A 14238-nucleotide genomic window follows, 5' to 3' on the forward strand; every position below is an offset into this window, starting at 1 on the left:
TAAGAGAGAACTATGGACTCTCTTCTCTGAATGAAAGGCCATTTTCAGGCATGGCTGCATCCAGGGACACCTTCCTTTGTGTCCTTCTCAGGAATGCTTTCCCCATTGGTCTGCCGTGGCTTCTTGGAGTAACAGAAGTGGCTCTTCATGGCACACATTGTGCAGAAAAATACAAGAACTTTCCCTGAACTAAAACTCCTCCCAACTCCCACAACCAACACACACCTCTCAGCTGCACCTGGTCTCACAGAGCAGTGTGGGGTCAACTCCCCATCCCTCGTCCTCTACACTGCTGGCCTTTTGTTTAAACAAGAGGTTGTAATGATAAAAAATATATGCTCATGTTTCTTTAAAGATCCAAGTAGAGCACATGGGGAAACACCAAGAGAAGCCAGCCTGTCTGTAGCCCACATAGACAATGGGGAACACCTTGCCACTCTTTCTCAACAGACACAAGCTGGGTGCTGGGACCAAAGCTTGGGTGTATTTGTCTGTCTTTCCTATTTGCAAGCGTTTCAGAGATCATTCCACAAGATCTACCTGAAGATTTTCCTTCTGTCTTTCTCTCTTTCCCTCCTTCTCTCCCCTGCTCTTCAATTACGTAAACTACACAGGCTTAAAACGCACAGCACAGTGCTCTATTACACACACACACACACACACACACACACACACACACACACACACACACACACGGTCCCTTCCTCCCTCCTTCTAGCCATTGTCATCCCCTTACAGCCATCACAGGCATACTGCGGGGCACCCCATGAGCCACAATGTCCCAGAAAGCCTTCTGTAACCAGACGGGACATAGGGGCAGGGATGCACCTGATGACTGTGACATGCTGTACAAGATGCCCTTGCTTGTTCCATGGAAGTGAGCGCGTGGACAGCTGGTGGACCCCAGGAGCTGAGTTAAGAGTCAGCAAAAGGGCTAAAACAATGAATGCTGCAGGCAGCCAGGTGGGGGCAGAGGCCAGACATAGCAGCCAGGCTCCCAAGGATGAGCATGACCCTTCCTGCACTGCAGCCTGAGACTGGCCAGCTCAGGTCCTCTGTCAGGAAGCAACAGTGAGTACAGTGGTAGATTGTGCAGGCTTCTCTCCAGCCATGTGATGTCCATGCGATTCATGGCATAGAGTCATAAGTTCTAGCATGTTCTTTGTTGCTGTGAAGAACATTCTTTCATAAATAAGCTTTAACAGAGCCATTGTGTTTCCCATGGACACAGGGTGGTTACTAGTGGTATTTCAAGCCATTGGCTCCTGCGAATAAAACAGCACTGCCCTTCATGGCAGAGAGGGCATGCCTGGTCCTTCTCTTGGCTGTCAACCCAGAAGTGACAGCTACATCACAGTGGGCACATGTTCATTCAGCTTTCTAAGAAGCCGCAAGCCATCTTCTACAGATCTTCCCACCATTCTGCTTTGAGCAGCAGTGTAGAAGTCCCAGGAGTTCCCCATCTTGCTCACTTTTGGAATTGCCTATCCCGGTCACTTCTGCCATAGCTGGACATGAAGTACTTCCTTTTTTTTTTCAGAGCTGGGGTGAGACCCAGAACCTCACTCACACAGTTATTCATCCCTGAGCTGCACTCAGGCCACTTTCTCATGATTACAGTCTTCCCCTGACATTTTCTGATGTTGCATTTTTAACTCTACAGTGATTTAAAAAAAAAATCTTTAAACTCTAAACTAGAAGTCCAAGAAGAGGGCAACTGTCTTTATAAAGTGAGACCTTCTGGGGCACCAAAGACTTCAAGAATAAAAGTGACACAGAAAAACCGCCTAGTCACAAGAACCCAGCTCCTGGAGCCAGCTGTGCCTGCAACTTTCTTTTAGCCTTTTCACTCACACGAACCAACAGTCTTACCAGTTAAGTTGGCTGGAGGTCTGCTGTTTTTGCCAAAGGGGGTCTGATGAATACAGGATCCCCGTGTGCCCGGACCCTGACTGTCCAGAACATTCTTGAGGCCTCCCCGTGCTCTGGAGAGGAAGGTGGTAAGGAGGAGGGGTCTCTCTGAATCCCAGGCCCTCCACCATCCGTTCCTGCTGCCGATCTGCACCCCACCTCATTACTAAGGGTGTTTTGAGGCTGAATAACCATGTAATTGGTTCATACATTCCAGAGTCAAACTTTGGCAAATATGTTTTTCATAATTAGTTGATGTTTATTTAACAGGAATAACCGGCACATTAAATTTAATGAGGCAGGTTGTCACGTGAGGTGGAAGTGTGCTTCATCAAGAGCAGACTGGCTTTGGACTTCTTTGGCCTGGGTCTGCTGTGGAAACCTGGGGATGCAAGCCCTGCCCCTCACTCATGGGCATTCTGAGCCCCCTGGCTTCTCCCTCCACACCCCCCACTTTACCATTTCTTTGTCTCCCCATTGGTCATTAGGAGGATGGGTCTTCCCCAGGTTTAGCCCTCTGCTATGTCTCCAGGCAGTCCAGGACAGTGACCACAATGTGGCTGTAATTATGCCTAGTGAAGGCAAAAAGGCCCCCAGCTGCTGTGGTCCCAGTGCTTTGGATCCCCTCGTGGTCCTCTTCAAGGGTTCATCCTGCCCCACTCCTCTCTGCTGAGAGGCAGAAAAGCACCTTGCTATTCAAGGAAGGCTTTCAGCCGGGCATGGTGGCACACGCCTTTAATCCCAGCACTCGGGAGGCAGAGGTAGGAGGATAGCCGTGAGTTCGAGGCCACCCTGAGACTACATAGTGAATTCCAGGTCAGCCTGAGCCAGAGACCCTACCTCGAAAAACCAAAAAAAAAAAAAAAAAAAAAAAAAGGAAGGCTTTGTCCAGGCATGGAACAAAGCTGAGCTGGGAAACAGGAGCCTAAGGGCCCAGACACAAGGAAGAAGGCTGGCTGTCCCATGGCCCCCTGACCTCCGGCCCCTTCTCTCTTTACCTCTGTGAGCCATCTAAAGCTGAGGTCAGTTTGGAACAACAGAAAACGGAGTTAATTATGAAACATATCTATGATCCCAACTCTCAGGGAAGTTGAACAGGCAGGCCGTGTGACCCTCCCACCCGGCTTCTTTTCCTGGGTATGCACACATTTTTCATGTGTCTAGGTAATTTTTTTTCATTCACAGAAGGGGTTCATACTCACCTCCGTAACACAGTGGGCCAAGCTCCAGGTTGGCGATATGTCACATCCCACGTTCTTAACGGCTCTGGGTGTTCTAGACAGCCTTACATTCCCCCTCTTGGCCAGGCAGGCTGTCTCCAGAGCTCTTTCACCTGGCCAGCTTCAGCATCAATATCAGCAGCACTCCCTCTAAGCCCTTCTGTCCCCAGGACCAGGACACCCAGGCCCTAAGATCCAGGGGCCTCCCCTTGGAGCGAACTGTACCACATCTGAGCCCAGGGCCTTCTTTGGGGCTGGTTCCAAACCTGATCCTTCAGCTGGGCTCTGAGCACAGGAGATGGACCAGTGTGACCCTGCCTAATGCTATGTGGGCCAGGGCTAACGCTAGCACAGCCGCCCCCTGGGTAGGACACGGAGGCACCAATGAGCCTGTAGGATGTCTGCTAGGAAGGCCCTGGGTCAGCACCTCCAGCAAAGGGAGGAGGAGCAAGGCTGCCAGGCAGTGTCCAGGGGCCACGCTCAGCCCCTGGGGGACATGCTCTTTTAAGTCATTCTAGACTGTGGCACTCCACCTCCACCAAGGTTGTTGGATGCAGGACCCTATCCTCAGGCCCAGCAAAGGAAGAACTTAGTACAAGGCTGCCAGCAGCACCCTATGGCAGGTCTTGGGGAAACTGTGAGGTCCCCTGTATTCCTATTTGCTTGATGTTCCTACTGCACAGACAGGAGACAAGTGGTTAATGTCAGGGCAGGGCTGGGCTGGGCTAGGCCGGTTAGGCTAAGAAATGGTCTGAGCAGCCCCCAGACATGGCGCCAGTGTGAGGACACACACTCAGCTCGCCAGCGCCAGTTCTCGGAACTGCTGGGCATGAGGTGTGCAAGCTCCTGAAACTGTGATGGTGAGCCTATTTGGCTGTTTGCTCTGGCCATTCTGCCAACTTGGCATCCTGTGTTTTGTGGCTCTTGCGTGAGGTGTGAGGGCTTACTGAGGGCCTCTAAGTTCCCGTGAGCTGCCCCCCTATTATCCAAATATCCCCTTCCCTGCTAGTGAGAAGTCTCCTTTGTCTTCCCTGCTCTCCTGGAGGCTGCAGGCATCTCTCTTTCTACCCTTTCCTCTTTAGTCACTGTGCTCTCAGAACTAAGGTGCCGCTGTCTCCCATAAGCAGCACAAAGAAGGGCTTTGTTTGCTTGCCTTTTGAGTGTGCACACTCAAAGTGCTGGGGAATGGACCCAAAGCCTCCCTGCCAGGCAAGCGTACTACCACTGAGCTACATCCCTAGCCCTTTTGATTTTTATTTTTTGCAACAGGAGCTTGCCAAGTTATTTAGGTTGGTCTCAAACTTGCAGTTCTCTTGCCTCAGCCTCCTTAAGTAGCAGTGATTAAAAAGTATGTGCCATTATGTCTGGTGAGTCTACATACTTCAGAAGACGAAGTTGAATACACTTAACCCAATGTGTTCTCCCAGGAGGTCACAATAAAGCGCCTTTCAGGAGTGCTCCTGTCCTGGCCTGCTCATAGCCTTGTAGTGGGTCTTGCTGGGCACCTGGGGTGGCAGCAGGAGGATATGCCAGTAGTAGAGCTGGTCTGTACCTTGCGGGAGCTCTAGAGCCCCTCTGCTGCGGGGGCGGTGGTGGGGTGATGCCAGGCTGGCCTGACCTGCTATTGCTGAGCCTCTCTGGGCCAGCAATAACATCACATGGGAAGGAACAGGAGACGGGGGGGGGGGGTGTCCCAGTAGCATCCCTGAGCCTTGTCCCTACATACAGCCAGGACCCACCTCCAGCAGCAGGTGCCATGTTATACTGAGTGCAGTCAGCAATCAGGCTGTCCCAAGACCTGCCCCTGCTGCTTAACATGTCGTCTCTGGCAAGTTACTCACACCGTCTGTGTCAGTGTCCTCATCTATATAACTATGGCAACCATTACCCCTAGTATGTATGAGACTTTGGGCAAGTACATATTGATCTGGTTGCTGGTAAAGATCTGGTTAAGTGCTAGGCTTGATTGTTGGTAACATTCCCTGACAGATGTTTGCTACCTGTCAAGACAAAGTGTAAAATATGCAGGTCCATGTCCCAGACTGTAGTGACATCCATGGCATAGGCACCCCCCCAGCTCCCCACTGTGTACAGCCATAAAGACTGAAGGTGTGAGAATATGGAAGTAGGGGACAGCTCCCTTCTCCCCCATGGGCAGCCTTCCTCTGCAGCTGTGCCTACAGCTCCCTGAGCAGGGCCCCTGTGGTGCCAGCTCCCACAGCGATGCTGCCTCCTCTGTCCCAGAAGAGGGCTTCCCGCTGCTGCTCATTTTAGGTTTATCACACCACGCAGCTGGGGTGTCAGCTCCTCCAAATCCTTTGTGATCAATTCCCTGCCTTCCATTCCCTGTGCCCTCAATAGGCATGGTGGTTTCTGCTCTCCTGGTTGGACCCAGAATGACTCCATTCTCATCACTTCTTCAGCAGTGGGGTGGGGGGGGTACCGGCAGGGTCTTTCAGCAGCCACTCATACCCCATGGGCCTCCTCCAGCTGCACACCCGCCTGACACAGCCTTCCCTGGGCAATGTTCTCTCAGTCCTGACCTCCTGCCACATGTGGCCACAGGGAGGTACTAGAGGTGCAGCACATACATAGGAGCACGCTATGCACAAATGCACACACACACACACACACACACACACACACACACACACACACCTGCATATTTGGACACACCCTACATATACCATCTGCACCCAATGCATGGCTATGTGTGCATGTGGACGCTGTGGCCAGGGAGGAATACACCCATTGTGTACAGTTACCTGAGCCAGTCTTCAGAGAACAATCAGACAGAAAGAAAGCTGGGCCTCTGAGGGGGAAAAAAAACACACAGGCATGGTGTGTCTGCTCCACTTCCATTTAGCCTGGCCTAAGGAGGCTCCAAATACTCCTCTATGACCAGTAGACACAAAGCCCATGCCTGGGCCAGGGCTTTCCCTTGGGTGCCTGTGGCAACCTCCGAAGCTGCACCAGCATGGAGTCAGAATGAGGCCTGGGAGGAGCCTGGCCCGAGCTTGGTTTAGGTCAGGAAGAAGTCAAGACACTGTTCTTTCCTACCAGTGGTCTTCCTCAGGCACAACAGCTGCTGACGAAAGAACCCGTGTGCCGAAGGCAACCGGAAAAGGAAACAGCCAGCCTTTGTTAACTTTGGATGCAGCCTCGTGCTCACTGCCTTCACGCTCTCTTCCCACCCTTCCTCTGCGTGCCTCTCTTGGCTCTAGTCTCTGGTACCCTCCCCCACGTCAGAAGAAGAGGGAAGGAGACCCCTGATGGGACTAGGCTTCAGTTGTGTAGAAGATAGGTGGATGTTGAGCAAGTCACAGGCACTCCCTAGAAACCCCGGACACTGCTTTCACTGTTTAGCAGATAAAGAAATTAAGGCTCAGGTCTAGAGACTTGCTGATCTTTCTTGCCAGTCAACAGGAAGTTGAGTGGGGCTGTGAACTAAGGTCCCACATTCTTTCTCTCCGCACTGCACCTCATGCTCTGGGCTGGCAATGGGAGCCATGCAGAGGCTTAGGCAACAACTCAGAGGCAGACGTGTGCAGGAAGCTCTTGAGGAGTTGGAGAGGGTCTATGTTAACCACTCACTAGTCTTGATTTCTCCCCAGCCACAGGCCCCGGGGCTGCAGAGATCCAGGGAGCTGACTCTTAGGACACTCTCCGAGGCTGTGTCTGGTGGACAGGGACGGAGCAGAGGCTTCACAGAGGGCCTGACCTGGAGTAGTTCTACAATAAGGAACACTCAGGGTACAGTGGGAGAAGTGCCCTAAGCTCTGGAGCTGGGGAGTGGGGAGGAGAGCAGTGTATCTTACTTTCAGGCCTAGGGCTGGAGAGATTGCTTAGTGGTTAAGGCACTTGCCTGTGAAGCCTAAGGATCCACATTTGACTCCTCAGATCCCACATAAGCCAGATGCATGAGGTGAAGCATGTGCAAGGTCGCACATATGCATAAAATGGCACACACATCTGGAGTTCAATTATAGTGACTAGAGGCCCTAGTGTACCAATTCTCTTTCTTTCTCTCTCTCTCATAAAAAAAGGCCAGTCTGTTGGGCTTGCCTCAAAAAAAAAAAAAAAAAAAAAATCAGGGCTAGGCAGCAGCTTATTAAGACCCAGTAAACTTCCTGGATGGGGACATGGCTTTGGGGTCACATGGAGAGGCCCAGTGCTAAGAGCACTGTTTATAAAGTTCTCAGGAGGCCATCTTTTCAAATTAGCTAAGTACACAGGCCCAGCAGACTAGACCACTCTAGAAAGGAGCTGCTTCTGCTGTGGGCCCAGTAGTGCGGCTGAACTCTGAAAAGGGCCATTTCCCCTAGAACAAGATCTACCCCCAGGGCCAATCAGAAGGGGAGTTTACCTGCACTGATGGCCATGTTGGGAAAGAAACTGAACCAGCCAATCTCCTTTGTTTGGCTTCTGCATTCCTCAGCACTTTCTGTCTACAAAGCCAACCTCCTCTGCTTGCTCCTGGAGCGCTCATTATTTTATAGGGTGAAGTGCTGCCCGGTTTTAGAATGACAAATAAAAGCCAATTAAGATCTTCTCATTTGTTGAGTTTCTGTCACACGATAGCACTGGGGAAGAAGAGCAAGGGCAGCCTGTGCAGCCAGGCTTCAGCTCTGAGAACAGGGCACAGAGGGATTGGAAGGGGCCTAGGGTTCTAAGTGCTCCCTGCAGAGTGCTAAATGGTGTGGGGACCTGCACCTCTCCACACACACACACACACACACACTGCCCTGGGGCTCCGCTTGCAGCTCCAGGCCTGCTTCCCAGCTCTTGGTCAGCAAGGCATCTCCTCACCCAGTCCCAGCTGGGGCCCGACAAGTGCAAGAGGACTGTGGCTCTTCAGAGCTCCAAAGCCAAAGCAGCTCTGGGCCTCCAGCGACGCTGCCAGCCAAGGACTAGGGCACATGGAGTAGGAAGCGCAGGCCGAGGCTGAGGAGGAAAGTGCTTGCTTGGCCATTGCTGGACCTAAGATTAGAGGCCAGCCTGCAGAGGGGAGGCACCTGGAGAAGGCTGCAGGGTCCTAGCAGCCACTGGGGAGAGGAGTGAGGCCCTTGCCAACCTGCCAATGTCCACAGCCCTGTGAGCAAGCCAGGCACAAGGAAGCTGGGTGGGTGCTGGGAGCCACACACAAGGAGTACTGTTAGGCTAGACCTGGGGTAGCTTGCTTCCCCGCATAGCAAGATGCCCCAGTCTCATGCAGTGCCCATCCTGCAGGTGTGTTCACCTGCCAACGTCTCTGCTGCCCAGCCCAGGAGCCTGACTAACATGTGGCCAGCAGGCTGGATGTCTGGAAGTTACTCATGTGGGATTTCCAACATAGCAATGCCTGGCAGGCAGCCAGGTGTGTGAAGAAGTCTCAGAAAGGGTCATCCCTGGATGGAGAATGGCTCTGGTGCCATAATGACACAGGTGACCTGTCTGCGCCCTTCATCCCATTGAGCTCTTCCCTCCCTGCAGCGCTCAGGCCAGGGTACCCTTTGGATTCTTCTAGTTGCTGCCCCCACAAACTTCCCAATGTACTGGGAGAGGCTGCCCCAGAACCCCTAGAGAGGATACCCACGGCTCTCTCCCAGCCACCACGCCTGCAGCATGGCTGAGAAAGACCATTGGGCCCACCTGTGCAGCTGGCGGGACACTACTGGGCAGTGCCAACCCTCTCTTGTGTCTCATGGAGATGAGCACAGTGTCTATGCTGCAAAGCTCCAATCTGTGTGCAGTCTGGCTCCAGATAGCTGAGGCCTTCCGGAGTAAACTTCAACAGGAAACACAAGGGTATTAGCTGAGCGGTGGAGGATTCTGAGCTCCACTCAAGCTCCTTGCTCTGACATGGTGCAGGTCACAGTACAATCCTGGTGCTCGGCTAGTAGACACGGGCAAAGGTCCAGGACTGGAAGGCCACTGCTTAGACTCAGCATCAATCCTCATGTTCCATAATGACACTACCATCATGACATCAGACACCTGGACATCTCAGAGCCAGGCAGCCTGGTCCTGGTCAGCACACGCTGCGGTGCTCACTAGCTCACCCTGCTTCACTCAAGCTGCCTTCTCTGTGAGAGTGGAGTGGTGGCTCTAGGAGTCTGGACAACACTGTCCCCTGCTCAAGGCCTGCCTCCTATGCCTGTGGCCCTCCCCCAGCGGCAGACCACACTGCCCCTCATTACCTGACCCACAATCCTCCCAGTCACTAGCTTGTCCTATACCATCCATAGCTTTCCTATCTGAGGGCAGACAGCTCCTTCTGGAAGCTGGCTAACCCTGCCTGCGGAAGAATTTTCCCTTTGGTCCATCTCCGACCTGCTGCATGGCTGCCATGTATGTAGTTAAGGGTTTTCAGTCTGTCTTCCAGACAGGCTGGGTACTCCCCAAGGACAGCAGCCTGTTCTCTGAGACTGTGTCTCCAATGACCCACAGAAGGCTGGACACAGTCAACAGCAGTGACTGGGTGCTGGCAAGTGAATGACTGCAAACAAAGAGATCTGCTTTATTTGTTTTCCAACAGTAAGACATACTTTTTCCTCAGCACATGGCAGCCCCACGCTCAAAAGGATATGTGGTGCCCAGCAGGAGATGAGAAGGACACAGTGGCCATTGCCTGGGGCTGTGGTCATGACTGGCCCCTTCCTCAAGGTTTCAGGATGGATGCTGCTCTTCAGCCCTGCAGAGAGAAGAAAGTTTAGGCACCTGCCAATGGCCTTGGCATGAGCTGCAGGAGGCCTCAGTCTGTGCCACGTGGGTCTCGAGGACTACCTAGACAATGACTGCTCCTTGGAGCTTGATGGCTTGCCAGTTAGTCAGCTAGCCTAAGACCTGCGACTGAGTCTCTTTGCAGTGCCCAACAGGACACAGGCCCTCACTGAACACACTCTGTAATGATGCCAGACTATACCACTCTTCCACACCCAGAGCTGGTCCAGAAGCCAGATCCTAGCTTCCTGTCAGCCCCATGTGACGTGTCTAACCCTCACGATGAGTCAAGGCCAGCCACACTACACTTCACCACCCCACTAAGGGCTCCGTCCCTCCCAACACCAATTTAACAACCAGGGATTTTCTAAGGAGACACTGGGAGAGTGCACCAGTGTATAAGCATTGGCACAATCAGGTATCTGTGTGGAATTCAGTCCTTGTCTAAGATCCCCTTTACGTGCATGTGCTGGTGCATGGCTCTGGGTCTGAGGCATGCCCCATAGATGTCTGAACTGTCCTAGGAATGCCTCTGACACTTGGCAGCTTAAATCTTCCTTGTGTAGCCTTCACTCCCGTCTCCAGCTCTGCTAGATGTTCTTCACGGTGGAGCTGGCATAGGGAGATAAGTTTCTTCACAGTTGGTCTCTCTCAGGCACTGAGGACCACATGTGAGCCTGGATGACAGGGCCCACACTGTCCATGCTCCAGATATGGCTCTGAGGCCCAGCTGACCACTGTTGTAACCATGTACTCATCTCACCTTCACTCTCTAACAGCATTAGGGATGGGTCTAGCAAGGAGGGGCTGGGCCTGGCAGTGTCCCTGGGTCTCTCTCGGGAGTGGTAGAAGGACAGAGGTACACTGGAGCCTACTGTGGTCATTACCATGACTTTTACATTTTTGCCTCAGTTCTGTGAGGATACACAGGAGAGTAACTCTGAGGGGCAAAGAGGCTTAAAGGCGGCCATGGTACAGGGTGGAGAGAGGGAGGAAGGACAGAGCCCAGGGCTGGGGGCACAGCTAGGGAGTTCATCCCTCGGGGAGGGTTAGGCTCATGGGGAAAGATATGAGGACAGGATTCCAGGAAGACTTCACACTGATAAAGAACAGGAGACCAAGTCCCTGGTCAATGTGAAGCCCATGCCTAGTGCCCAGCCCTTGCCTTTCCATTCACCCAGAACGTAAGCACATGTTCATGAAAGAGAAGCCTGTTTCCTGCCCAGGGGATCACTACTTCATAGCTTCATGCCTGCCTACCCTGTGTGCAGTGGCCACTGGACTGTGCTCTGGCTGCTAAGGGACAGGGGGACTGCAGCCCAGGTCAGGGCAGGGAAGTTAGCCCTGGCAGGTAGCATGGGTGGAGAACAGCTGGGGCTGAGGAAACCCTCACAAGGCCAGGGCTGCAGACCTTATTGGTTGAGTGGGAGAGGCCCTTCCAACATGTGTGAGACAGGCACTCTCCCCTGAGCCTGTTCAAAAGCCTCAGCCTTTTTCATCACAAGTATCACAACAGCCATAGCTCATGGCTCTTTCAAGACATTTCAACAAACACATGAACCCTCTGCCAAGTCCCAGTGCAGGCCCTTGGACTGAATGGTGAACCTCTGGATGGGAGATGATTACTAGGGTGGAAGAAGGACCAGGCACAAACTGGAGAAGTCTTACAGCATCAGAGAACACTGTTAGGCCAGGGCAGCAAGACGAAATTATGTAGAAAAGAGAAGGGCAGCCAGTGATGGTGGGAAGAAAGGGCAGGAGCTGCTAGGAGGGTCAGGGAAGAGGGCATGGCTCTAGTGACTCATCTCAGGTGTCCATGATAGCATAGCCTGCTGGCATTGATGGGTTCTGGGTCTGCTCACTGGCAGGTCCCTCCTTTCCCCTTCCATAGGGCTGTCCTCACCCTTGCCATGGCTCCCATCCCGTGTCCTGAGCTTCCCTCTTCACCCCTTAGTCCCATGCTGACAGATCTGGAATAGGTGTGCTTAGCACTGACCTGGGGAAGGTAGACAGACTTCACCAGACTAGCTGGACAAGGTGGCACAGAGACCACATCCAGGCTACTCCTGGGAGTAACTAGACAGGGACCCCCCCTTCTCCCCTCCCCCCCTCCCCCAGAGGCAGGGTCTCATTCTAGCACAGGCTGACATGGAATTCACTATGTAGTATCAGGGTATCCTCAAACTGCAATCCTCCTACCTCTGCCTCCCAAGCGCTGGGATTAAAGGCGCGTGCCACCACGCCTGGCTCTGGACAGGGTTTTGAACCAGGAAGTAGCTGATGAAATCAGATTTAAATGTAAGGACCCCGGGGTGGACTGCCCTATGAAGGCACACTGAGGCGAGTGGGCCTTACCTTGCGGGCAGCACTCACACAGTGCTGGTAGGCCTTGACCAAGTCTGAACATAGCAGCACCTCACGCACGTGATCCCGGTAGCAGCGGAGGATCTGGGCCTGCAGGTCCGAGCACACGGGCTCCACCCTGCGGGGTCTGGGGAACAACAAGAACAGATGGTGAACAGGGAAGGGCAATGGATCATACCTGCTCATTGCCACCTGCAAACACTACGCCAAATCCCTGATGTCCACCTGTGCTTTTTAGCCTACTCCAGCAGGGAAAGGAAGACACAGGGGTCCAGTACCAGTTAGCAGCAGATGCCGAGGGGACAAGGTTGCGAGTCCAGGGCTGTATGCCAGGCTGGTTGCTGCCCTGAGCTCCATTTGAGTGCCTCTAGAATGTGAGACGGGCCCAGTGGCAAGAAACCCAGTTGGAGGCCCACTACTATGATGGCCTTCCCAGCTGGCCAGGTCAGCCACTGGCAAAGAGCACTTCTGTGCCGTGGTTGACTTAAGTCCAGAGTTGTGAGACTAGGTACACTATTTGGGAACAAAATCCTTGTTCTGACTTTACAGTGAACATGCATGAAACCCAAAACCCTATAAAAATGTTCCCCCAAAAGTTAACATCCTGCTTCACATTTCTTAGCAATGACTATGGTAATGCTGAATACTTTACTATCTTTTCTTTCTTCCTTTTCAGAATAATTTTAGAATTCACAACAAATGCATGTGCTGACCTTTTACAAAACAAAACAAATGAAAAAACAAGTAAGATACATACTATGTTAGAGCAGGTGCCCTCCTGGATACAGAGACACTTTGATCTTTGTGTCTCCTTCCCACCTCCTTTCCAATCTGCTCACCACCCTCACTCATCACGCACGCTCACCGCCGCACTCCCTCCTAGACTCATGCACGCCTTCACTGTGCACGCCTGTCCTCATGTACTGCCACGCCCATACACGTTCCCCACCCTCATTCACCCTGCGTTCCCATGCATGTTCACGTACTCATCCTCACATCCACTCCTTGCACACTCATACATTCTTACAAAGTCCACATATTTTCCCACTTCTCTACCATCTACATTCACTCAATCACTCCCATACCGCCATTTCACTTCCACACCTCTATGTTCACACTCACTCCCATCCTTCCACACTCTACACAGCCCTCATCCTTCCTCACTTCCACACCTCTATGTTCACACTCACTCCCATCCTTCCACACTACACAGCCCTCATCCTTCCTCACTTCCACACCTCTATGTTCACACTCACTCCCATCCTTCCACACTCTACACAGCCCTCATCCTTCCTCACTTCCACACCTCTATGTTCACACTCCCATCCTTCCATACACTCTACACAGCCCTCATCCTTCCTCACTTCCACACCTCTATGTTCACACTCACTCCCATCCTTCCACACTCTACACAGCCCTCATCCTTCCTCACTTCCACACCTCTATGTTCACACTCACTCCCATCCTTCCACACTCTACACAGCCCTCATCCTTCCTCACTTCCACACCTCTATGTTCACACTCCCATCCTTCCATACACTCTACACAGCCCTCATCCTTCCTCACTTCCACACCTCTATGTTCACACTCACTCTCACACTCCCACACACTCTCCCACATTTACTCATATGCTCTTCCATGCCCACTTCCCCACTCAGTCTTACATGATTCGCCACATTCCTCTTACACACTCACATCCACCCACGCACAGCACATAGGGTAGGCACTCCGCTGCTGCACTCCACTCATCACTCTTCTCTTGGCTGGCTCCATGCTGCCTTGCTGTTTATTATCTATCTCCTCCTTGCACACAAGGAAACTGAAGTACAAAAACAGGGTCACACAGCCAGTATGTGTGTGTGTATGTGGGGGGGGGTACATTTATTGACGTTGCTGTGGTAGCACTGTCTGATGGGTTTTCAGCCAGACGCACCTGGGATCATCACAGCAGTGACATCTGACACAGTCTTTAAGAATTTAGCACCACTTGGCTGAGAGCATCATGGGAGTCGTAGAATGCAGGAGCCATTTCTCAGGTTTC

General features: G+C 52.5%; 1 protein-coding gene across 1 annotated transcript in view; it reads right to left on the minus strand.

Annotated features, from left to right (window-relative positions):
* Positions 1 to 9606: 9606 nt before the first annotated feature.
* Chchd6 (coiled-coil-helix-coiled-coil-helix domain containing 6) overlaps positions 9607 to 14238 on the minus strand; it is a 225602-nt gene continuing 220970 nt past the window's right edge. The window contains exons 7-8 of the mRNA XM_045152834.1: positions 12189 to 12324; positions 9607 to 9804 (exon numbers count right to left, since the gene is read on the minus strand). Of these exons, the coding sequence (XP_045008769.1) occupies positions 9799 to 9804; positions 12189 to 12324 (142 nt within the window). The 3' untranslated portion in view covers positions 9607 to 9798. The remainder of the gene's footprint in view (positions 9805 to 12188; positions 12325 to 14238) is intronic.

This window comes from Jaculus jaculus, chromosome 6, assembly GCF_020740685.1.
Source record: "Jaculus jaculus isolate mJacJac1 chromosome 6, mJacJac1.mat.Y.cur, whole genome shotgun sequence".
Classification (NCBI taxonomy): Eukaryota; Metazoa; Chordata; class Mammalia; order Rodentia; family Dipodidae; genus Jaculus; species Jaculus jaculus.